Below are 24,000 nucleotides of genomic sequence, written 5' to 3'. Positions count from 1 at the left end.
ATTCCAATATATTTCCATTAATTCCCATATATTCCCATTAATTCCCATATATTCCCATTCATTCCCATATATTCCCATTAATTCCAATATCCATCCATCCATTTTCTACCGCTTATTCCCTTTGGGGTCGCGGGGGGCGCTGGAGCCTATCTCAGCTACAATCGGGCGGAAGGCGGGGTACACCCTGGACAAGTCGCCACCTCATCGCAGGGCCAAAACATATATTCCCATTAATTCCAATATATTTCCATTAATTCCCATATATTCCCATTAATTCCAATATATTTCCATTAATTCCCGTATATTCCCATTAATTCCCATATATTCCCATTAATTCCCATTAATTCCCCTTAACTCCCATGTATTCCCATTAATTCCCATTTACAGTGTCCAATTTTGAATAGTCAAAAAATGGTCAATATTTCCAAACTTCCCGAGCTTAACGTGGTAAATTTCTGGAAAATTTCCGGAAATTTACCGGAAACTTTCCACCCCTTTGCAACCCTTCATTCAATAAAAAAAAAAATTGAAATTCCATTCCGTTTTTTTTAAGGTGGTCTGTCATAACGTTTTTAGCATTCAATCAGACATTATTGTGAGGTTTTGTATTAGTGTTCCTAAAAATAGATATACCGGCGCCCAGACACTTTTATTTCTCTAAATGTTCCCCCCCTGCCCCGAGTCAAATTAATTGCCCAGGCCTGCTGTAGGAGCTGGACAAGAAGTCACCTGCAAATGGCCGACTGGCTGTAGGCGGGGCCCTCGGTGGCGGTCAGAGCCTGTCCCACTTGCGTCTGCGTCAGCCCCAGCGACAGTCGACGGATCTTGAAGTTCTTGGCGAACTCTCGTATTTCCTCCAGATTGATGCCCTCGTCGCTGCTGGCGGCCTGGTGGGGCTCTGGAAGAGGAGGGAGGCGGCTTAAATCCTGGAAAGAGTATCTTGTGAGGAGACGAAGTACGTACTGCTGACCAGCTGGCCCGCTTTGGCCATGTCGGCACAGGTCACCGGGGCCGCGGAGGACGGCGTGGCGGCGCTCTTGAGCGCCGACGGCTGCGGGGCGATGATGACGGGCGACTGGCAGGCAGCCGTGGCCTGCGGTTGCATCAAACCCGACAAATCGGGCACGATCTTTGTAAAGATCTGCTGCGAAAGTGGCGCCTCTAGCTGGGGTTTAGTAGCCGCTGGCGGGGCGGCAGCTTTGGGCAGGACCCCCGCCGAGGCCGTGAGGCTGTTCCCCACCGCGGCGAAGATCTGGCCCTGCGTGTTTAGGAGCAGCTGGGGGGTGACGGTCTGAACCTGCAGACCATGGAGGGGCAAAGTGGGCGTGGCCCCCGCGGCCAGGGAGGCCGGGTTCACCAGCAGGGGGAGCGTTCCGATCACCTGGGAAACGACAACCTGAATTCAGCACTGACAGAAGACACTCACAATGAAAGATCTCATCCACAGGTGTCAAACTCAAGGCCCGGGGGCCAGATGTGGCCCGCCACTTCATTTTATTTGGCCCTTGAAAGCCTGGAAATAATATGTATCAATAAAGTAACTTTTCTTACTAAATGTATTATTTCTTTCTGTTTTGGGAGAAAAAAAAAAATGTAATTGCAAACTTAAATATTGTCTAATTATGCAAAAATATATAATCAAACATTCAAACCATTTTTAAAATATAAATAAATACTATTATACTGATTTCAAAGCAAGTTATCCATCAAATTGTGCAATGTAAAAGTAGCAATAGATTTTGTGGTCAAATTGTGAAATTTACTGTGATTTTTAAAGCATTTTTCTCTAAATGAATTTTTTTTTTTTACTGTAATAAACTACTCACAATTTGACCATTAAATTTATTTCTATTTAAAAAATGGTTTGAATGTTTGATAATATATTTTTGCATAATTTTACAATATTTAAGTTAACATCATTTGCAATTACATGGAGTATATATAATTATTTTCTCCCAAAACAGAAAGAAAGAATACATTTAGTAAGAAAAGTTACATTACTTTATTGATACATATTATTTCCAGGTCGCTTCTAACATTGAATACTATTATTACACAATTTTTTAAAGCATTTTATTAGTTGATTTTTTTTAAACTTAAATGTAAAAAAAATTACGGTACGTTGCAATAATTTCACCTGAAAATGTAGTGTATATTACTGTAAATGGAAAAACACTACTGCTGTTTTTATGGTAAAAAAAAAAAGGCAGCTCAGTTGCCAGAATTTTACTGTAAAATTTACATTTGTTTTTTTACTGAATATAATTATATGTACTCCATGTAATCGCAAATTATGCTAACTTAAATATGTGCAATTTGCAATGTAAAAGTAGCAATAGATTTCATGGTAAAATTGTGAAATTTACTGTGATTTTTAAAGCATTTTTCTCTCAATGAAAACAATTTATTTTTACTGTAATAAACTTTGGTGCCGTTTTGGCATTTACAGTAATACACCGAAAAATCTACACTTGTTGATTTGCGGTAAAAAAACAAAAACAAACAAAATGGCAGCTCAGGTATCAAAATTTTACTGTAAAATTGCATTTTTTTTTTATTTACAGTAAAAAAAACAAATGTACATTTTACAGTAAAATTCTGGCAACTGAGCTGCCTTTTTTTACCAATAAAAACAGCAGTAGTGTTTTTCCATTTACAGTAATATACACTACATTTTGAGGTGAAATTATTGCAACTTACCGTATTTTTTTTTACATTTAAGTTTTAAAAAAATCAACTAATAAAATGCTTTAAAAATTGTGAAATAATAGTATTCAATGTTAGAAGCGGCCTGGAAATAATATGTATCAATAAAGTACTGTAACTTTTCTTACTGAATGTATTATTTATTTCTATTTTGGGAGAAAAAAAATACATGTAATCACAAATGATGTTAACTTAAATATTGTCTAATTATGCAAAAATATATGATCAAACATTCAAACCATTTTTTTTAAATAGAAATAAATACTAATAATAATGATTTCAAAGCAAGTTATCCATCAAATTGTGCAATGTAAAAGTAGCAATAAATTTCATGGTCAAATTGTGAAATTTAATGTGATTTTTACAGCATTTTTCTCTAAATGAAAACAACTTTTTTTACTGTAATAAACTGTGGTGCCGTTTTGGCATTTACAGTAATACACCGAAAAATCTACACTTGTTGATTTGCGGTAAAAAAAATAAAAAATAAAAAATGGCAGCTCAGGTACCAAAATTTTACTGTAAAATTGCATTTCTTTTAATTTACAGTAAAAAAACAAATGTACATTTTACAGTAAAATTCTGGCAACTGAGCTGCCTTTTTTTTTTACCAATAGAAACAGCAGTAGTGTTTTTCTATTTACAGTAATATACACTACATTTTGAGGTGAAATTATTGCAATTTACCGTCATTTTTTTTTACATTTAAGTTGAAAAAAAAATCAACTAATAAAATGCTTTAAAAATGGTGTAATAATAGTATTCAATGTTAGAAGCGGCATGGAAATAATATGTATCAATAAAGTACTGTAACTTTTCTTACTAAATGTATTATTTCTTTCTATTTTGGGAGAAAAAAAATACATGTAATCACAAATTATGTTAACTTAAATATTGTCTAATTATGCAAAAATATATGATCAAACATTCAAACCATTTTTTAAATAGAAATAAATACTAATAATAATGATTTCAAAGCAAGTTATCCATCAAATTGTGCAATGTAAAAGTAGCAATAGATTTCATGGTCAAATTGTGAAATTTAATGTGGTTTTTACAGCATTTTTCTCTCAATGAAAACAATTTATTTTTACTGTAATAAACTGTGGTGCCGTTTTGGCATTTACAGTAATACACCGAAAAATCTACACTTGTTGATTTGCAGTAAAAAAAAAAAAAAAAAAAAAAAAAAAATAGCAGCTCAGGTACCAAAATGTTACTGTAAAATTGCATTTTTTTTTTATTTACAGTAAAAAAAACAAATGTACATTTTACAGTAAAATTCTGGCAACTGAGCTGCCTTTTTTTACCAATAAAAACAGCAGTAGTGTTTTTCAATTTACAGTAATATACACTACATTTTGAGGTGAAATTATTGCAACTTACCGTCATTTTTTTTGACATTTAAGTTGAAAAAAAAAATCAACTAATAAAATGCTTTAAAAATGGTGTAATAATAGTATTCAATGTTAGAAGCAGCATTGAAATAATATGTATTAATAAATTACTGTAACTTTTCTTACTAAATGTATTCTTTCTTTCTGTTTTGGGAGAAAATAATTATATATATTTATTTATCTATAGCAGATAAAAAAATCTCGTGAAGTGTCAGTAGACCATGTGGCCTAATGGATAAGGCGTCTGACTTCGGATCAGAAGATTGAGGGTTCAAGTCCCTTCATGGTTGTAATTCCAGTTACTTTTAGGTTAGTAGTGACTTATGTTGATATCACTAAATCTTTATCTGGATCTTGCTTGTAAACTAGAGCTGACCAATCTAAGTCCATGATCAGAGACTAAACGTCATCTGAGACGTAAGACACATAAATACTATTGGACTGTTTTTGACTAGATTTTCCCCTTCAGACCAAAGACAGCGAACGTTGTGTCTTCTAAGATCGCTTGTGGTCTGAGGTGTGTTAAGAGTGGTTCTGTGTGCTCTGTCGATGTTATTGTAGCACACATTAAGAACTGTCCAAAGCCTGTTTGTTTGTCTTTATGTGTTGAGTCTATAGCAGATAATAAAAACTCATCTAGTGTCAGAAGACCATGTGGCCTAATGGATAAGGTGTCTGATTTCGGATCAGAAGGTTGAGGTTTCAAGTCTCTTCATGGTTGTAATACCAGTTCCATTTCTGGTCAGGAAGAAATAGTATTAGTAGTGACTTAAGTTGATATCATTGGATCTTTCTTGTAAACCAGAGCTGGCCAATCTATATCCAGATCATAAACTGATAGGAGAGCGAGGTAAGACACATAAAGACAATCGGACTGTTTTTGACCAGATTTTCCCATTTAGACCAAAGACAGCAAACGCCCGATTATCTTGTGTCTTATAAGACTGTCTGAGGTGTGTTAAGAGTGAATTTGTCTTGGAAATCAGCTCCCAAACAGGAAATATTGAACACGTTTAATATTTACGATCAAAACTATTTGAGGAATACCGACGCCCAACCCTTTAGACCACATTTGTTCACGCAAGATTTCATGTTTGAAGGACGAGTCTGGCTTTTTGGTGGTTGGTGGCTGTGTCGATGTTATTGTAGCAGATATTAAGAATTGCTCAAAGCCTGGTTGTTTTAGTCTATAGCAGATACAAAATCTCAGCAGGGGACAGAAGACCATGTGGCCTAATGGATAAGGCGTCTGACTTCGGATCAGAAGATTGAGGGTTCAAGTCCCTTCATGGTTGTAATACCAGTTACTTTTCTGGTCAGAAATAAATAGTATTAGTAGTGACTTAAGTTGATATCATGAGATCTTAATCTGGATCTTTCTTGTAAACCAGAGCTGACCAATCGATATCCATGATCAAACTGATAGGAGAGCGAGGTAAGACAATTGGACTGTTTTTGACCGGATTTTCCCCTTTAGACCAAAGACAGCAAACGCCCGATTATCTTGTGTCTTATAAGACTGTCTGAGGTGTGTTAAGAGTGAATTTGTCTTGGTAATCAGCTCCAAAACAGGAAATATTGAACACGTTTAATATTTACAATCAAAACTCTTTGAGGAACGCCGACGCCCAACCCTTTAGACCACATTTGTTCACGCAAGATTTCATGTTTGAAGGACGAGTCTGGCTTTTTGGTGGTTGGTGGCTGTGTCGATGTTATTGTAGCAGATATTAAAAATTGCTCAAAGCCTGGTTGTTTTAGTCTATAGCAGATACAAAATCTCAGCAGGGGACAGAAGACCATGTGGCCTAATGGATAAGGCGTCTGACTTCGGATCAGAAGATTGAGGGTTCAAATCCCTTCGTGGTTGTAATTCCAGTTATTTTTCTGGTCAGGAATACGTAATATTAGTAGTGACTTAAGTTGATATCACTCGATCGTTATCTGGATCTTGCTTGTAAACTAGAGCTGACCAATCTAAGTCCATGAACTGATTAGGGACTAAATGTCATCTGAAGCGGGTAAGACACATAAAGACAATCGGACTGTGTTTGACTAGATTTACTCCTTCAGACCAAAGACAGCAAACGTTGTGTCTTCTAAGATCGCTTGTGGTCTGAGGTGTGTTAAGAGTGAATTTGTCTTGGTAATCAGCTCCAAAACAGGAAATATTGAACACGTTTAATATTTACGATCAAAACTCTTTATGTCAGTGAGGAACGCCGATGCCCAACCCTTTAGATCACATTTGTTCACGCAAGATTTGGGGTTTGAAGGACGAGAGTCTGGCTTTTTGGTGGGGCAGAATGGTTCTGTGTGCTCTGTCGATGTTATTGTAGCACACATTAAGAACTGCTCAAAGCCTGGTTGTTTGTCTTTATGTGTTGAGTCTATAGCAGATAGAAAATATCATCAAGTCTCAGAAAACCATGTGGCCTAATGGATAAGGTGTCTGATTTCAGATCAGAAGGTTGAGGATTCAAGTCTCTTCATGGTTGTAATACCAGTTACATTTCTGGTCAGGAAGAAATAGTATTAGTAGTGACTTAAGTTGATATCATTGGATCTTTCTTGTAAACCAGAGCTGGCCAATCTATATCCAGATCATAAACTGGTAGGAGAGCGAGGTAAGACACATAAAGACAATTGGACTGTTTTTGACCAGATTTTCCCATTTAGACCAAAGACAGCAAACGCCCGATTATCTTGTGTCTTATAAGACTGTCTGAGGTGTGTTAAGAGTGAATTTGTCTTGGAAATCAGCTCCCAAACAGGAAATATTGAACACGTTTAATATTTACGATCAAAACTATTTGAGTAACACCGACACCCAACCCTTTAGACCACATTTGTTCACACAAGATTTCATGTTTGAAGGACGAGTCTGGCTTTTTGGTGGTTGGTGGCTGTGTCGATGCTATTGTAGCAGATATTAAGAATTGCTCAAAGCCTGGTTGTTTTAGTCTATAGCAGATAAAAAATCTCAGCAGGGGACAGAAGACCATGTGGCCTAATGGATAAGGTGTCTGACTTCGGATCAGAAGATTGAGGGTTCAAATCCCTTCGTGGTTGTAATACCAGTTATTTTTCTGGTCAGGAATAAATAGTATTAGTAGTGACTTAAGTTGATATCACGAGATCTTTATCTGGATCTTGCTTGTAAACTAGAGCTGACCAATCTATATCCATTATCAAACTGATAGGAGAGCGAGGTAAGACAATTGGACTGTTTTTGACCGGATTTTCCCCTTTAGACCAAAGACAGCAAACACCCGATTATCTTGTGTCTTATAAGATTGTCTGAGGTGTGTTAAGACTGAATTTGTCTTGGTAATCAGCTCCAAAACAGGAAATATTGAACACGTTTAATATTTACGATCAAAACTCTTTGAGGAACGCCGACGCCCAACCCTTTAGATCACATTTTTTCACGCAAGATTTCGGATTTGAAGGACTTTTTTGACTTTGTATTGGGGCAGAATGGTTCCGTGTGTGATTCATACATACCAGACTTACAGCATGTGTAAAAAAACGATGATAGAGGCTTTTAGGTGTTTTTACAGTGCCTTTCTCCATTCTCCCCTCAGGCAGGAGACTACGGTCCATCCAGACCCACACCTCCCGCCACCTGAACAGTTTTTTCCCCTCGGCTATCTTACACATGAACAACAACAAGATCTGATAGCTCAGTTACCGCTCATTTTTATTACCTATTCTGTGTTGTATGTGTTTTATGTTGCACGATAGTACCAAGAAACATTCCTAGTTTGTGAACCCGTTCTCAAACAATGGCAATAAAACTGTTTGTTTAAAGGTGCAGTCACATTTGGACAGTTTCCCATATTGTCTGCATTCATCAATGACATTAGAGAGAAACAACCACGAAGGGACTTGAACCCTCAATCTTCTGATCCGAAGTCAGACGCCTTATCCATTAGGCCACATGGTCTTGCAAGTGGGTTAATGTGGTCAGACAGTTTTCCAGTCCTCCATCCCCCAATGACCCGCTCTCTTATTGTGCTGCACGTGTCTAACTATACGTCGTCACTTCATAATACAAGAGTACAATGGGGCCCCGATTTATGAACCTATATATTTGAAAACTTTTTTCCTGATTGTGCCTCGAAAAAGACAGTAGACCATGTGGCCTAATGGATAAGGTGTCTGACTTCGAGTCCCTTCATGGTTGTAATTCCAGTTACTTTTAGGTTAGTAGTGACTTATGTTGATATCACTAAATCTTTATCTGGATCTTGCTTGTAAACTAGAGCTGACCAATCTAAGTCCATGATCAGAGACTGAACGTCATCTGAGACGATAGACACCTAAAGACGATTGGACTGTTTTTGACTAGATTTTCCCCTTCAGACCAAAGACAGCAAACGTTGTGTCTTCTAAGATCGCTTGTGGTCTGAGGTGTGTTAAGAGTGAATTTGTCTTGGTAATCAGCTCCAAACAGGAAATATTGAACACGTTTAATATTTACGATCAAAACTCTTTGAGGAACGCCGACGCCCAACCCTTTAGATCGCATTTGTTCACGCAAGATTTGGTGGGGCAGAATGGTTCTGTGTGCTCTGTCGATGTTAAGAACTGCTCAAAGCCTGCTTGTTTGTCTTTATGTGTTGAGTCTATAGCAGATAAAAAAAAACTCATCTAGTGTCAGAAGACCATGTGGCCTAATGGATAAGGTGTCTGATTTCGGATCAGAAGGTTGAGGGTTCAAGTCCCTTCATGGTTGTAATACCAGTTACATTTCTGGTCAGGAAGAAATAGTATTAGTAGTGACTTAAGTTGATATCATTGGATCTTTCTTGTAAACCAGAGCTGGCCAATCTATATCCAGATCATAAACTGGTAGGAGAGTGAGGTAAGACACATAAAGACAATCGGACTGTTTTTGACCAGATTTTCCCATTTAGACCAAAGACAGCAAACGCCCGATTATCTTGTGTCTTATAAGACTGTCTGAGGTGTGTTAAGAGTGAATTTGTCTTGGAAATCAGCTCCCAAACAGGAAATACTGAACACGTTTAATATTTATGATCAAAACTATTTGAGGAATACCGACGCCCAACCCTTTAGACCACATTTGTTCACGCAAGATTTCATGTTTGAAGGACGAGTCTGGCTTTTTGGTGGTTGGTGGCTGTGTCGATGTTATTGTAGCAGATATTAAGAATTGCTCAAAGCCTGGTTGTTTTAGTCTATAGCAGATAAAAAATCTCAGCAGGGGTCAGAAGACCATGTGGCCTAATGGATAAGGCGTCTGACTTGATTGAGGGTTCAAATCCCTTCGTGGTTGTAATACCAGTTATTTTTCTGGTCAGGAATAAATAGTATTAGTAGTGACTTAAGTTGATATCACTCGATCGTTATCTGGATCTTGCTTGTAAACTCGAGCTGACCAATCTAAGTCCATGAACTGATTAGAGACTAAACGTCATCTGAAGCGGGTAAGACACATAAAGACAATCGGACTGTTTGACTAGATTTACTCCTTCAGACCAAAGACAGCAAACGTTGTGTCTTATAAGATCGCTTGTGGTCTGAGGTGTGTTAAGAGTGAATTTGTCTTGGTAATCAGCTCTAAAACAGGAAATACTGAACATGTTTAATATTTACGATCAAAACTCTTTAGATCACATTTGTTCACGCAAGATTTGGGGTTTGAAGGACGAGAGTCTGGCTTTTTGGTGGTTGGTGGCTGTGTCAATGTTATTGACATCAAGAACTGCTCAAAGCCTGGTTGTTTGACTTTATGTGTTGGATGTGTAGCAGATGAAACATCTCATTAAGTGTCAGTAGACCTTGTGGCCTAATGGATAAGGCGTCTGACTTCGGATCAGAAGATTGAGTTTTCAAGTCCCTTCATGGTTGTAATACTAGCTTCTTGCTTTTTAGGAACAAATAGCAATGACTTATGTAAATATCATTAGATTTTATCCAGAGCTTGATATAGTTTCTAAACTAGAGCTGACCAATCTAAGTCTATGATCATGAACTGATGAAGCATAATTAGATGAGAGACTAAATAAAAACATAAAGAAAATGGACTGTTTTTGTCCAGATTTTGCCCTCCAGACCGAAGACAGCCAACGCCCAATTATCTTATGTCTTATAAGAAATGGAAGCTTACTGTGCTTGAGCGTGGCACCAAGCCCTAACAAACTAAAAACCACGAAGGGACTCGAACCCCCAATCTTCTGATCCGAAGTCAGACGCCTTATCCATTAGGCCACATGGTCATGCAATGGGTTAATGCGGTCAGACAGTTTTCCAGTCCTCCATCCCCCAATGACCCGCTCTCATATTGTGCTGCACATGTCTAACTATACGTCATCACTTCATAATACAAGAGTACAATGGAGCCCCGATTTATGAACCCTTCATTTGCAAACTTTTTCCCTGACTGTGACTAGACAATGTCAGAAGACCCTGTGGTTTAATGGATAAGGTGTCTGACTTCGGATCAGAAGATTGAGGGTTTGAGACCTTCCATGGTCGTATTTCCAGTTACTTTTCTGGTCAGGTTAGTATTGACTTATGTTGATATCACTAAATCTTTACCTGGATCTTGCTTGTAAACTAGAGCTGACCAACCTAAGTCCGTGATCAGAGACTGAACGTCATCTGAAGTGGGTAAGACACATAAAGAAAACTGGACTGTTTTTGACTAGATTTACTCCTTCAGACCAAAGACAGCAAACACCTGATTATCTTTTGTCTTATAAGACCGCTTGTGGTCTGAGGTGTGTTAAGAGTGAATTTGTCTTGGTAATCAGCTCCAAAACAGGAAATATTGAACACGTTTAATATTTACGATCAAAACTCTTTGAGGAACGCCGACGCCCAACCCTTTAGATCGCATTTGTTCACGCAAGATTTTGGGTTTGAAGGACGAGAGTCTGGCCTTTTGGTGGTTGGTGGCTGTGTCGATGTTATTGTAGCAGACATTAAGAACTGCCCAACGCCTGGTTGTTTGGCTTTATGTGTTGGGTCTGGATCACATAAAACATGTAAATAAGTGTCAGAAGACCATGTGGCCTAATGGATAAGGAGTCTGACTTCGGATTAGAAGATTGAGGGTTCAAGTCCCTTTGTGGTTGTAATCTTAGCTTCTTGCTTTTCAGGAACAAATAGCAATGACTTATGTTAATATCATTCAATTTTATCCAGAGCTTGATATAGTTTCTATCCTAGAGCTGAGCAATCTAAGTCTACGATCATGAACTGATGAAGCATAATTAGATGACAGACTAAATCTCGTTGTGGGTAAGACATAAAGAAATTTGACTGTTTGTGTCCAGATTTGGCCCTCCAGACCAAAGACAGCAAACGCCCGATTATCTTGTGTCTTATGAGACAGGGAAGGTTACTGTGCTTGAGCGTGGCACCAAGCCCTAACAAACTAAAAACCACAAAGGGACTCAAACCCCCAATCTTCTGATCCGAAGTCGGACGCCTTATCCATTAGGCCACATGGTCGTGTAATGGCTTAATGTGGTCAGACAGTTTTCCAGTCCTCCATCCCCCAATGACCCGCTCTCATATTGTGCTGCACATGTCTAACTATACGTCATCACTTCATAACACAAGAGTACAATGGAGCTCTGATTTATGAACCTATCTATTTGAAAACATTTTCTCTGATGGTGTCAGAAGACCATGTGGCCTAATGGATAAGGCGTCTGACTTCGGATCAGAAGATTGAGAGTTAGAGTCTCTCCGTGGTTACTTTTCAAAACTCTTGTTGGTCAGGATTAATCAAGCAATGACGAGAACTGGATCTAGTCTCTAAACTCGAGCTGACCAATCTCAGTTTATGACCATGAAGTCATGAAGACGACTTGGATGAGAGACTAAACATCTTCTAAAGAAGGGTAAACACGATCAGCTTTTCCCTCCCCAGATGTTCCTCCTTCTGACCAAAGACAGCAACTGCCCGATTATCTTGTGTCTTATAAGATTGAGACTTAAGAACTTGTTTCCAGCCAATATATCTTCTGAGGAAAAGAATACTACTTTTGAGCATCACAAGTTTGTTATAAGTTTAATTACTAATTTAAAGATCAGTTTATTTTTTATTTTTAAAGCTTAAATAAAATGCCTTATTTCAAGAAATCTTACCAAGACCATTTTGACTTGTTCCATTGACAGATTTTCTTGCTCATTACAAGCAAATATAGCTTGTATTATTTTGAAAAGTAACCACGAAGGGACTCAAATCCTCAATCTTCTGATCCGAAGTCAGACGCCTTATCCATTAGGCCACATGGTCTTTTAAGGAGTTTACTGGGACAGTAAAAAAAAATTGGTCAGCTCTAGTTTAGAGACTAGATCAAGTTCTCGCCATTGCTTAATTAATCCTGACCAACAAGAGTTTTGAAAGTTAACCACGAAGGGACTCGAACCCTCAATCTTCTGATCCGAAGTCAGACGCCTTATCCATTAGGCCACATGGTCTTCTAATGTTCTTTTGGCACAGTTTCCTCTACTGTAAATAATTGGTCAGCTCTAGTTTAGAGACTAGATCCAGTTCTCGCCATTGCTTAATTAATCCTGACCAACAAGAGTTTTGAAAAGTAACCACGAAGGGACTCCAACCCTCAATCTTCTGATCCGAAGTCAGACGCCTTATCCATTAGGCCACATGGTCTTCTAATGTTCTTTTGGCACAGTTTCCTCTACTGTAAAAAATTGGTCAGTTCTCCTTTAGAGACTCGATCCAGTTCTCGCCATTGCTTAATTTATCCTGACCAACAAGAGTTTTGAAAAGTAACCACGAAGGGACTTGAACCCTCAATCTTCTGATCCGAAGTCAGACACCTTATCCATTAGTCTCTAAACTAGAGCTGACCAATTATTTACAGTAGAGGAAACTGTCCCAATAAATGTATAAGAAGACTATGTGGCCTAATGGATAAGGCGTCTGACTTCGGATCAGAAGATTGAGGGTTGGAGTCCCTTCGTAGTTCCCTTTCAAAACTCTTGTTGGTCAGGATTAATTAAGCAATGGCGAGAACTGGATCTAGTCTCTAAACTACAGCTGACCAATTTTTTACAGTAGAGGAAACTGTCCCAGTAAACTCCTTAAAAGACCATGTGGCCTAATGGATAAGGCGTCTGACTTCGGATCAGAAGATTAAGGGTTCGAGTCATTTCGTGGTTACTTTTCAAAACTCTTGTTGGTCAGGATAAATTAAGCAATGGCGAGAACTGGATCTAGTCTCTAAACTAGAGCTGACCAATTTTTTACAGTAGAGGAAACAGTCCCAGTAAACTCATTAGAAGACCATGTGGCCTAATGGATAAGGCGTCTGACTTCGGATCAGAAGATTGAGGGTTCAAGTCCCTTCGTGGTTACTTTTCAAAACTCTTGTTGGTCAGGATAAATTAAGCAATGGCGAGAACTGGATCTAGTCTCTAAACTAGAGCTGACCAATTTTTTACAGTAGAGGAAACTGTCCCAGTTAACTCTTTAGAAGACCATGTGGCCTAATGGATAAGGCGTCTGACTTCGGATCAGAAGATTGAGGGTTCGAGTCCCTTCGTGGTTACCTTTCAAAACTCTTGTTGGTCAGGATTAATTAAGCAATGGCGAGAACTGGATCTAGTCTCTAAACGAGATCTGACCACTTTTTTACAGTAGAGGAAACTGTCACAGTAATCTCTTTAGAAGACCATGTGGCCTAATGGATAAGGCGTCTGACTTCGGATCAGAAGATTGCGGGTTCGAGTCCCTTCGTGGTTACTTTTCAAAACTCTTGTTGGTCAGGATTAATTAAGCAATGGCGAGAACTGGATCTAGTCTCTAAACTAGAGCTGACCAATTTTTTTTTACAGTAGAGGAAACTGTCCCAGTAAACTCTTTAGAAGACCATGTGGCCTAATGGATAAGGCGTCTGACTTCGGATCAGAAGATTGAGGGTTCGAGTCCCTTCGTGGTTACCTTTCAAAACTCTTGTTGGTCAGGATTAATTAAGCAATGGCGAGAACTGGATCTAGTCTCTAAACGAGATCTGACCACTTTTTTACAGTAGAGGAAACTGTCACAGTAATCTCTTTAGAAGACCATGTGGCCTAATGGATAAGGCGTCTGACTTCGGATCAGAAGATTGCGGGTTCGAGTCCCTTCGTGGTTACTTTTCAAAACTCTTGTTGGTCAGGATTAATTAAGCAATGGCGAGAACTGGATCTAGTCTCTAAACTAGAGCTGACCAATTTTTTTTTACAGTAGAGGAAACTGTCCCAGTAAACTCTTTAGAAGACCATGTGGCCTAATGGATAAGGCGTCTGACTTCGGATCAGGAGATTGAGTGTTCGAGTCCCTTCGTGGTTACTTTTCAAAACTCTTGTTGGTCAGAATTAATTAAGCAATGGCGAGAACTGAATCTAGTCTCTGAACTAGAGCTGACCAACTCATTTGGGCCGCTTGTACCCGTGATCTTGTCCTTTCGGTCATAACCCAAAGCTCATGACCATAGGTGAGGATGGGAACGTAGATCGACCGGTAAATTGAGACCTTTGCCTTCCGGCTCAGCTCTTTTTTCACCACAACGGATCGATACAGCGTCCGCATTACTGAAGACGCCGCACCGATCCGCCTGTCGATCTCACGATCCACTCTTCCCTCACTTGTGAACAAGACTCCGAGGTACTTGAACTCCTCCACTTGGGGCAAGATCTCCTCCCCAACCCGAAGATGGCATTCCACCCTTTTCCGGGCGAGAACCATGGACTCTGACTTGGAGGTGCTGATTCTCATCCCAGTCGCTTCACACTCGGCTGCGAACCGACCCAGCGAGAGCTAAAGGTCCTGGCCAGATGAAGCCATCAGGACCACATCATCTGCAAAAAGCAGAGACCTAATCCTGCAGCCACCAAACCAGATCCCCTCAACGCCTTGACTGCGCCTAGAAATTCTGTCCATAAAAGTTCAGAACAGAATCGGTGACAAAGGGCAGCCTTGGCGGAGTCCAACCCTCACTGGAAACGTGTCCGACTTACTACCGGCAATGCGGACCAAGCTCTGGCACTGATCATACAGGGAGCGGACCGCCACAATCAGACAGTCCGATACCCCATACTCTCTGAGCACTCCCCACAGGACTTCCCGAGGGACACGGTTCGAATGCCTTCTCCAAGTCCACAAAACACATGTAGACTGGTTGGGCAAACTCCCATGCACCCTCAAGGACCCTGCCGAGAGTATAGAGCTGGTCCACAGTTCCGCGACCAGGACCAAAACCACACTGTTCCTCCTGAATCCGAGGTTCGACTAGACAAGTATAATACATTTACCATTAATTTACTTTTTTCCACAATTCACACAGGCTCTTGGAACAGAACTTCTGAGAATTTTGAGTCCCCACTATAATGGATGATATTTATATTGCAGTTCACAAAGGGCAGAACCCGTCATTCGTTCACTCCGCATTCACACATTGATGGTGGTAAGCTACATTTGTCACGACATCTGTACACACTCCTCGTTGGCTTGCACTGATTTATTCGGCATATTCTCTTCATCTGTTCCAGTACTCTTGTTTTGTTCTGTATATTGTACCGTTTTTTGTATATTGTACAGGATTGCTTATTGTTTTTATTGGATAGTAGTCTGTTTATTTCAATTCTTATTTGTTATCTTTATTAGGGCCCGCATGGCCCATTGTATAAGGACTCCCAAAGGGAGTCCTTATGCAATGGGACATAAGGACCTATTGAATTTGTAAGGTTTTATTCTTTATTCTTTATTCTTCCGCCGCCTCTTTGAGCACTAATTTGACCCATGCTTCAAAACTCACCATATTTGACCCACACATCAGGACCTGCGAAAATTGCCTTTTAAAAAAAAAACCCAACCACAAAACTCAAAATTGCGCTCTAGCGCCCCCTAGGAAAAAAAAAACTGGACTGCCTGTAACTCCCACTAGGAAGGTCGGAGAGACATGAAACAAAAACCTCTATGTAGGTCTGACTTAGACCTACATTTCATAATAGTACATTGTCGGGCTAAAATCAACAGGAACTTGGCAATTCCCCCTTCAAGACAAAAAAGTACTAAAAACATTAACTTTTGCCTCTTTGAGCTGTAATTTGACCCCCTTAACATGCTTCAAAACTCACCAAACTGAACGCACACATCAGGACTGTCAAAAATTGCGATCTTATAAAAAAACCTAACTCCAAATCTCAAAATTGCGCTCTAGCGCAATTTTTGAATAAAACGCAGAAAAAACTGCTCCTCGGAAGAAAAAAAATGACAAAACTGCCTGTAACTCCCACTGGGAAGGTCGGAGAGACATGAAACAAAAACCTCTATGTAGGTCTAACTTAGACCTACATTTCATAAATTGACAACCCCCAGCAAAAATCAACAGGAAGTTTACTATTCCCCCTTCAAAACAACATTTTTGTAAAAACCGGTCACCTTTCTTCAAACATTATCTCCTCTGAGCGCGTTTGTTGTTTCGGCTTCAAACTAACACAGGAGAGAGATTAAACCCTTCTGATTAAAAGTTGGCGAAAGAGTTTTGATACCTGCTCCGGTTTTGATTTTATGACTCTTCAAAGAACCTCTGCGAAAACTGGACAAAAGTATTGGGACACTTGGGACTACAACTTGACAAAAGTATTGGGACACTTATGACTACCACTGGACAAAAGTATTGGGACACATAGCACGAAAACTGGACAAAAGTATTGGGACACTTGGGACTACAACTTGACAAAAGTATTGGGACACTTATGACTACCACTGGACAAAAGTATTGGGACACTTATGACCAAAACTGGACAAAAGTATTGGGACACTTGGGACTACATTTTGACAAAAGTATTGGGACACTTATGACTACCACTGGACAAAAGTATTGGGACACTTATGACGAAAACTGGCCAAAAGTATTGGGACACTTACACTGGACAAAATATATTGGGACAATTACACTGGACAAAAGTATTGGGACACTTAGGACTCCAACTTGACAAAAGTATTGGGACACTTAGGAATACCACTGAACAAAAGTATTGGGACACTTCCGACTAAACGTAGACAAAAGTATTGGGACACTTAGGACTACCACTTGACAAAAGTTTTGGGACACTTAGGACTTAAACTTGACATAAGTATTGGGACACTTCGGACTACCACGGGACAAAAGTATTGGGACACTTAGGACTACAACTGGACAAAAGTATTGGGACACTTGGGGCGCAAACTGGACAAAAGTATTGGGACACTTGGGACTAACACTTGACACAAGTATTGGGACACTTAGGACTAAAACTGGACAAAAGTATTGGGACACTTCCGACTACCACTGGACAAAAGTATTGGGACACTTAGGACTACCACTGGACAAAATTATTGGGACACCTACACTAAACAAAAATATTGGGACACTTAGGATTACAACTTGACAAAAGTATTGGGACACTTGGGACTAAAACTTGACAAAAGTATTGGGACACTTAAGACGAAAACTGGTCATACGTATTGGGACACTTAGGAATACAACTGGACAAAAGTTTTGGGACACCTATACTGGATAAAAGTATTGGGACACTTAGGACTACATCTTGACAAAAGTATTGGGACACTTATGACTACCACTGGACAAAAGTATTGGGACACTTATGACGAAAACTGGCCAAAAGTATTGGGACACTTACACTGGACAAAATATATTGGGACAATTACACTGGACAAAAGTATTGGGACACTTAGGACTCCAACTTGACAAAAGTATTGGGACACTTAGGAATACCACTGAACAAAAGTATTGGGACACTTCCGACTAAACGTAGACAAAAGTATTGGGACACTTAGGACTACCACTTGACAAAAGTTTTGGGACACTTAGGACTTAAACTTGACATAAGTATTGGGACACTTCGGACTACCACGGGACAAAAGTATTGGGACACTTAGGACTACAACTGGACAAAAATATTGGGACACTTGGGGCGCAAACTGGACAAAAGTATTGGGACACTTGGGACTAACACTTGACACAAGTATTGGGACACTTCGGACGAAAACTGGACAAAAGTATTGGGCCACTTAGGACTAAAACTGGACAAAAGTATTGGGACACTTCCGACTACCACTGGACAAAAGTATTGGGACACTTAGGACTACCACTTGACAAAAGTATTGGGACACTTGGGACTAAAACTTGACAAAAGTATTGGGACACTTAAGACGAAAACTGGTCATACGTATTGGGACACTTAGGAATACAACTGGACAAAAGTTTTGGGACACCTATACTGGATAAAAGTATTGCGACACTTAGGACTACATCTTGACAAAAGTATTGGGACACTTATGACTACCACTGGACAAAAGTATTGGGACACTTATGACGAAAACTGGCCAAAAGTATTGGGACACTTACACTGGACAAAATATATTGGGACAATTACACTGGACAAAAGTATTGGGACACTTAGGACTCCAACTTGACAAAAGTATTGGGACACTTAGGAATACCACTGAACAAAAGTATTGGGACACTTCCGACTAAACGTAGACAAAAGTATTGGGACACTTAGGACTACCACTTGACAAAAGTTTTGGGACACTTAGGACTTAAACTTGACATAAGTATTGGGACACTTCGGACTACCACGGGACAAAAGTATTGGGACACTTAGGACTACAACTGGACATAAGTATTGGGACACTTGGGGCGCAAACTGGACAAAAGTATTGGGACACTTGGGACTACATTTTGACAAAAGTATTGGGACACTTATGACTACCACTGGACAAAAGTATTGGGACACTTATGACGAAAACTGGCCAAAAGTATTGGGACACTTACACTGGACAAAATATATTGGGACAATTACACTGGACAAAAGTATTGGGACACTTAGGACTCCAACTTGACAAAAGTATTGGGACACTTAGGAATACCACTGAACAAAAGTATTGGGACACTTCCGACTAAACGTAGACAAAAGTATTGGGACACTTAGGACTACCACTTGACAAAAGTTTTGGGACACTTAGGACTACCACTTGACAAAAGTTTTGGGACACTTAGGACTTAAACTTGACATAAGTATTGGGAGACTTCGGACTACCACGGGACAAAAGTATTGGGACACTTAGTACTACAACTGGACAAAAATATTGGGACACTTGGGGTGCAAACTGGACAAAAGTATTGGGACACTTGGGACGAAAACTGGACAAAAGTATTGGGCCACTTAGGACTAAAACTGGACAAAAGTATTGGGACACTTCCGACTACCACTGGACAAAAGTATTGGGACACTTAGGACGAAAACTGGACAAAAGTATTGGGCCACTTAGGACTAAAACTGGACAAAAGTATTGGGACACTTCCGACTACCACTGGACAAAAGTATTGGGACACTTAGGACTACCACTGGACAAAATTATTGGGACACCTACACTAAACAAAAATATTGGGACACTTAGGATTACAACTTGACAAAAGTATTGGGACACTTGGGACTAAAACTTGACAAAAGTATTGGGACACTTAAGACGAAAACTGGTCATACGTATTGGGACACTTAGGAATACAACTGGACAAAAGTTTTGGGACACCTATACTGGATAAAAGTATTGCGACACTTAGGACTACATCTTGACAAAAGTATTGGGACACTTATGACTACCACTGGACAAAAGTATTGGGACACTTATGACGAAAACTGGCCAAAAGTATTGGGACACTTACACTGGACAAAATATATTGGGACAATTACACTGGACAAAAGTATTGGGACACTTAGGACTCCAACTTGACAAAAGTATTGGGACACTTAGGAATACCACTGAACAAAAGTATTGGGACACTTCCGACTAAACGTAGACAAAAGTATTGGGACACTTAGGACTACCACTTGACAAAAGTTTTGGGACACTTAGGACTTAAACTTGACATAAGTATTGGGACACTTCGGACTACCACGGGACAAAAGTATTGGGACACTTAGGACTACAACTGGACAAAAGTATTGGGACACTTCCGACTACCACTGGACAAAAGTATTGGGACACTTAGGACTACCACTGGACAAAATTATTGGGACACCTACACTAAACAAAAATATTGGGACACTTAGGATTACAACTTGACAAAAGTATTGGGACACTTGGGACTAAAACTTGACAAAAGTATTGGGACACTTAAGACGAAAACTGGTCATACGTATTGGGACACTTAGGAATACAACTGGACAAAAGTTTTGGGACACCTATACTGGATAAAAGTATTGCGACACTTAGGACTACATCTTGACAAAAGTATTGGGACACTTATGACTACCACTGGACAAAAGTATTGGGACACTTATGACGAAAACTGGCCAAAAGTATTGGGACACTTACACTGGACAAAATATATTGGGACAATTACACTGGACAAAAGTATTGGGACACTTAGGACTCCAACTTGACAAAAGTATTGGGACACTTAGGAATACCACTGAACAAAAGTATTGGGACACTTCCGACTAAACGTAGACAAAAGTATTGGGACACTTAGGACTACCACTTGACAAAAGTTTTGGGACACTTAGGACTTAAACTTGACATAAGTATTGGGACACTTCGGACTACCACGGGACAAAAGTATTGGGACACTTAGGACTACAACTGGACAAAAGTATTGGGACACTTGGGGCGCAAACTGGACAAAAGTATTGGGACACTTGGGACTAACACTTGACACAAGTATTGGGACACTTAGGACGAAAACTGGACAAAAGTATTGGGCCACTCAGGACTAAAACTGGACAAAAGTATTGGGACACTTCCGACTACCACTGGACAAAAGTATTGGGACACTTAGGACGAAAACTGGACAAAAGTATTGGGCCACTCAGGACTAAAACTGGACAAAAGTATTGGGACACTTCCGACTACCACGGGACAAAAGTATTGGGACACTTAGGACTACAACTGGACAAAAGTATTGGGACACTTGGGGCGCAAACTGGACAAAAGTATTGGGACACTTGGGACTAACACTTGACACAAGTATTGGGACACTTAGGACGAAAACTGGACAAAAGTATTGGGCCACTCAGGACTAAAACTGGACAAAAGTATTGGGACACTTCCGACTACCACTGGACAAAAGTATTGGGACACTTAGGACGAAAACTGGCCAAAAGTATTGGGACACTTATGACGAAAACTGGCCAAAAGTATTGGGACACTTACACTGGACAAAATATATTGGGACAATTACACTGGACAAAAGTATTGGGACACTTAGGACTCCAACTTGACAAAAGTATTGGGACACTTAGGAATACCACTGAACAAAAGTATTGGGACACTTCCGACTAAACGTAGACAAAAGTATTGGGACACTTAGGACTTAAACTTCACATAAGTATTGGGACACTTCGGACTACCACGGGACAAAAGTATTGGGACACTTAGGACTACAACTGGACAAAAGTATTGGGACACTTGGGGCGCAAACTGGACAAAAGTATTGGGACACTTGGGACTAACACTTGACACAAGTATTGGGACACTTAGGACGAAAACTGGACAAAAGTATTGGGCCACTCAGGACTAAAACTGGACAAAAGTATTGGGACACTTCCGACTACCACTGGACAAAAGTATTGGGACACTTAGGACGAAAACTTGACAAAAGTATTGGGACACTTAGGAATACCACTGAACAAAAGTATTGGGACACTTCCGACTAAACGTAGACAAAAGTATTGGGACACTTAGGACTACCACTTGACAAAAGTTTTGGGACATTTAGGACTTAAACTTCACATAAGTATTGGGACACTTCGGACTACCACGGGACAAAAGTATTGGGACACTTAGGACTACAACTGGACAAAAGTATTGGGACACTTGGGGCGCAAACTGGACAAAAGTATTGGGACACTTGGGACTAACACTTGACACAAGTATTGGGACACTTAGGACGAAAACTGGACAAAAGTATTGGGCCACTTAGGACTAAAACTGGACAAAAGTATTGGGACACTTCCGACTACCACTGGACAAAAGTATTGGGACACTTAGGACTACCACTGGACAAAATTATTGGGACACCTACACTAAACAAAAATATTGGGACACTTAGGATTACAACTTGACAAAAGTATTGGGACACTTGGGACTAAAACTTGACAAAAGTATTGGGACACTTAAGACGAAAACTGGTCATACGTATTGGGACACTTAGGAATACAACTGGACAAAAGTTTTGGGACACCTATACTGGATAAAAGTATTGCGACACTTAGGACTACATCTTGACAAAAGTATTGGGAAATTTAGGACTACAACTGGAAATAAGTATTGGGACACTTAGGACTACAACTGGAAATAAGTATTGGGACACTTAGGACTAGCACCTGCCAAATACGCGGGCCCGACCAACACTGCTTGCAGCTTTAATTACTTATGTGATTTATTTTTTATTTCATATTCGTTTCCACTACCGCACCTTAAGTTGGAGTCCTTAATCTCGTTATATGCAAATATAATGACAATAAAGTCCATTCTATTCTATTCTATCCTATCTGGAGGAGCAAAGCCAAACACCCACCTGTCCCTGTGCCGTGGTCAGGATCTGGCTGGTGATGCCGGCCATGTTGGACATGGCGCTGGTGAAGATGGGAGTGGAGGTGAGCGAACTGAGGAATTGAGTCTGCGCTCCGAGCGAGGCAGCGTTGATCTACGTGGAAAAGAGGTTGCGTTTTTTCAAACGTGGTGCGAGGTACGTAAACGTGTGACTCTGGGTTCTTACAAGTGCAGGGTTGATGGAGAGCCCCGCCGTCTGGAGCGCCGCCACAGATAGGTTAGCCTGGGAGGCGGCGACCGTTGCCGGCGTGGCTTGAGCCGCACATTCGCCGTGGGAGTTGGCGAGCGAGGCGGGCTGGGACTGCTGGAAGGCGGTCTGTATGGAAGCTGCCGGAGACTGGAACAGCGCCTGTGTGCTGGTCTGGAGCTGAGGCTGGACTGAGTTCAAAACTGTGGCAGCTGAGGGCGACAGAGAGGACAATGTTGGGACGTCATGACCGCGTTCTGACATGTACACGTGTGGAGTGAGGAGTTGTCTCTTCCTGTTTGAATGTGAGACCATCCCGAGATGACGGTATGACTGTATTGATGTGGGCTGGTCTCCTGAAGCTTCAGTAACACATGATAATATTCCTATTCTGTCTTGATGGTCCTTCTTACTCTGCATATATGTCAGTGACTTTAATTCCCTGAGAGGTAGACTGGTCAGACGCAACACCATGTACTGATGTTTCAACACGGTGCAACCATGGTGGGCGGGCTTCACTACTGTCATTAGCTAATTGCTAATTGGTACTTTGTGTGCTTTTTAAGTGTTTTTTTAAGCCTTTTTACAGCATTGTTTTAGCTCAGGGGTCAGCAACCCGCGGCTGTAGAGCTCTTCAGCGCCGCCCTAGTGGCTCCCTGGACCTCTTTCAGAGATGTGTGAAAATGGAAAAAGATAAAGAAAAAGATATATTTTCTGTAGGAGGACAAACATGACACAAACCTTCCTAACTGTTAGAAATCCCACTGTTTATATTAAACATGCTTCCCTGATGACAGTATTTGGCAAGCACAGTTTTGTCCTACTAATTTCAGCGATCCTTGAACTCATCGTAGTTTGTTTACATGTACGACTTTCTCCGATGCTGCCACAGAAAGACGTGTTTCATGCCACTCTTTCTTTGTCTCATTTTGTCCACCAAACTTTTTATGCTGTGCGTGAATGCACAAAGGTGAGTTTTGTTGATTTTATTGACTTGCTGGAGTGCTTATCAGGCATATTTGGTCAATCCATGATTGCAAGCTAATCGATGCTAACATGCTATTTAGGCTAGCTGTATGTACATATTGCATCAT

General features: G+C 40.2%; 1 protein-coding gene and 14 non-coding genes across 15 annotated transcripts in view; 11 read left to right on the top strand and 4 right to left on the bottom strand.

Moving 5' to 3' along the window:
- pou6f1 (POU class 6 homeobox 1) overlaps nucleotides 1-24,000 on the bottom strand; it is an 83,670-nt gene that overhangs the window by 6,960 nt on the left and 52,710 nt on the right. Inside the window, exons 5-8 of the mRNA XM_061972475.1 lie at nucleotides 22,886-23,118; nucleotides 22,685-22,813; nucleotides 964-1,381; nucleotides 730-898 (exon numbers count right to left, since the gene is read on the bottom strand). Of these exons, the coding sequence (XP_061828459.1) occupies nucleotides 730-898; nucleotides 964-1,381; nucleotides 22,685-22,813; nucleotides 22,886-23,118 (949 nt within the window). The remainder of the gene's footprint in view (nucleotides 1-729; nucleotides 899-963; nucleotides 1,382-22,684; nucleotides 22,814-22,885; nucleotides 23,119-24,000) is intronic.
- trnar-ucg (transfer RNA arginine (anticodon UCG)) lies at nucleotides 4,321-4,393 on the top strand. Its single transcript has one exon. It is a non-coding gene; the product is annotated as a tRNA-Arg (tRNA).
- trnar-ucg (transfer RNA arginine (anticodon UCG)) lies at nucleotides 5,326-5,398 on the top strand. Its single transcript has one exon. It is a non-coding gene; the product is annotated as a tRNA-Arg (tRNA).
- Nucleotides 5,901-5,973, top strand: trnar-ucg (transfer RNA arginine (anticodon UCG)). Its single transcript has one exon. It is a non-coding gene; the product is annotated as a tRNA-Arg (tRNA).
- Nucleotides 7,103-7,175, top strand: trnar-ucg (transfer RNA arginine (anticodon UCG)). Its single transcript has one exon. It is a non-coding gene; the product is annotated as a tRNA-Arg (tRNA).
- trnar-ucg (transfer RNA arginine (anticodon UCG)) lies at nucleotides 7,980-8,052 on the bottom strand. Its single transcript has one exon. It is a non-coding gene; the product is annotated as a tRNA-Arg (tRNA).
- trnar-ucg (transfer RNA arginine (anticodon UCG)) lies at nucleotides 8,772-8,844 on the top strand. The gene has a single exon. It is a non-coding gene; the product is annotated as a tRNA-Arg (tRNA).
- Nucleotides 10,279-10,351, bottom strand: trnar-ucg (transfer RNA arginine (anticodon UCG)). Its single transcript has one exon. It is a non-coding gene; the product is annotated as a tRNA-Arg (tRNA).
- trnar-ucg (transfer RNA arginine (anticodon UCG)) lies at nucleotides 11,768-11,840 on the top strand. The gene has a single exon. It is a non-coding gene; the product is annotated as a tRNA-Arg (tRNA).
- On the bottom strand, nucleotides 12,497-12,569 carry trnar-ucg (transfer RNA arginine (anticodon UCG)). The gene has a single exon. It is a non-coding gene; the product is annotated as a tRNA-Arg (tRNA).
- trnar-ucg (transfer RNA arginine (anticodon UCG)) lies at nucleotides 13,397-13,469 on the top strand. Its single transcript has one exon. It is a non-coding gene; the product is annotated as a tRNA-Arg (tRNA).
- Nucleotides 13,591-13,663, top strand: trnar-ucg (transfer RNA arginine (anticodon UCG)). The gene has a single exon. It is a non-coding gene; the product is annotated as a tRNA-Arg (tRNA).
- trnar-ucg (transfer RNA arginine (anticodon UCG)) lies at nucleotides 13,785-13,857 on the top strand. The gene has a single exon. It is a non-coding gene; the product is annotated as a tRNA-Arg (tRNA).
- trnar-ucg (transfer RNA arginine (anticodon UCG)) lies at nucleotides 13,982-14,054 on the top strand. The gene has a single exon. It is a non-coding gene; the product is annotated as a tRNA-Arg (tRNA).
- trnar-ucg (transfer RNA arginine (anticodon UCG)) lies at nucleotides 14,176-14,248 on the top strand. The gene has a single exon. It is a non-coding gene; the product is annotated as a tRNA-Arg (tRNA).

Source organism: Nerophis lumbriciformis, linkage group LG01 (genome assembly GCF_033978685.3).
Source record: "Nerophis lumbriciformis linkage group LG01, RoL_Nlum_v2.1, whole genome shotgun sequence".
In the NCBI taxonomy this organism is placed as follows: domain Eukaryota; kingdom Metazoa; phylum Chordata; class Actinopteri; order Syngnathiformes; family Syngnathidae; genus Nerophis; species Nerophis lumbriciformis.
Note: the sequence above shows the minus strand (reverse complement) of the source record. Positions and strands in the feature narration are given on the sequence as shown.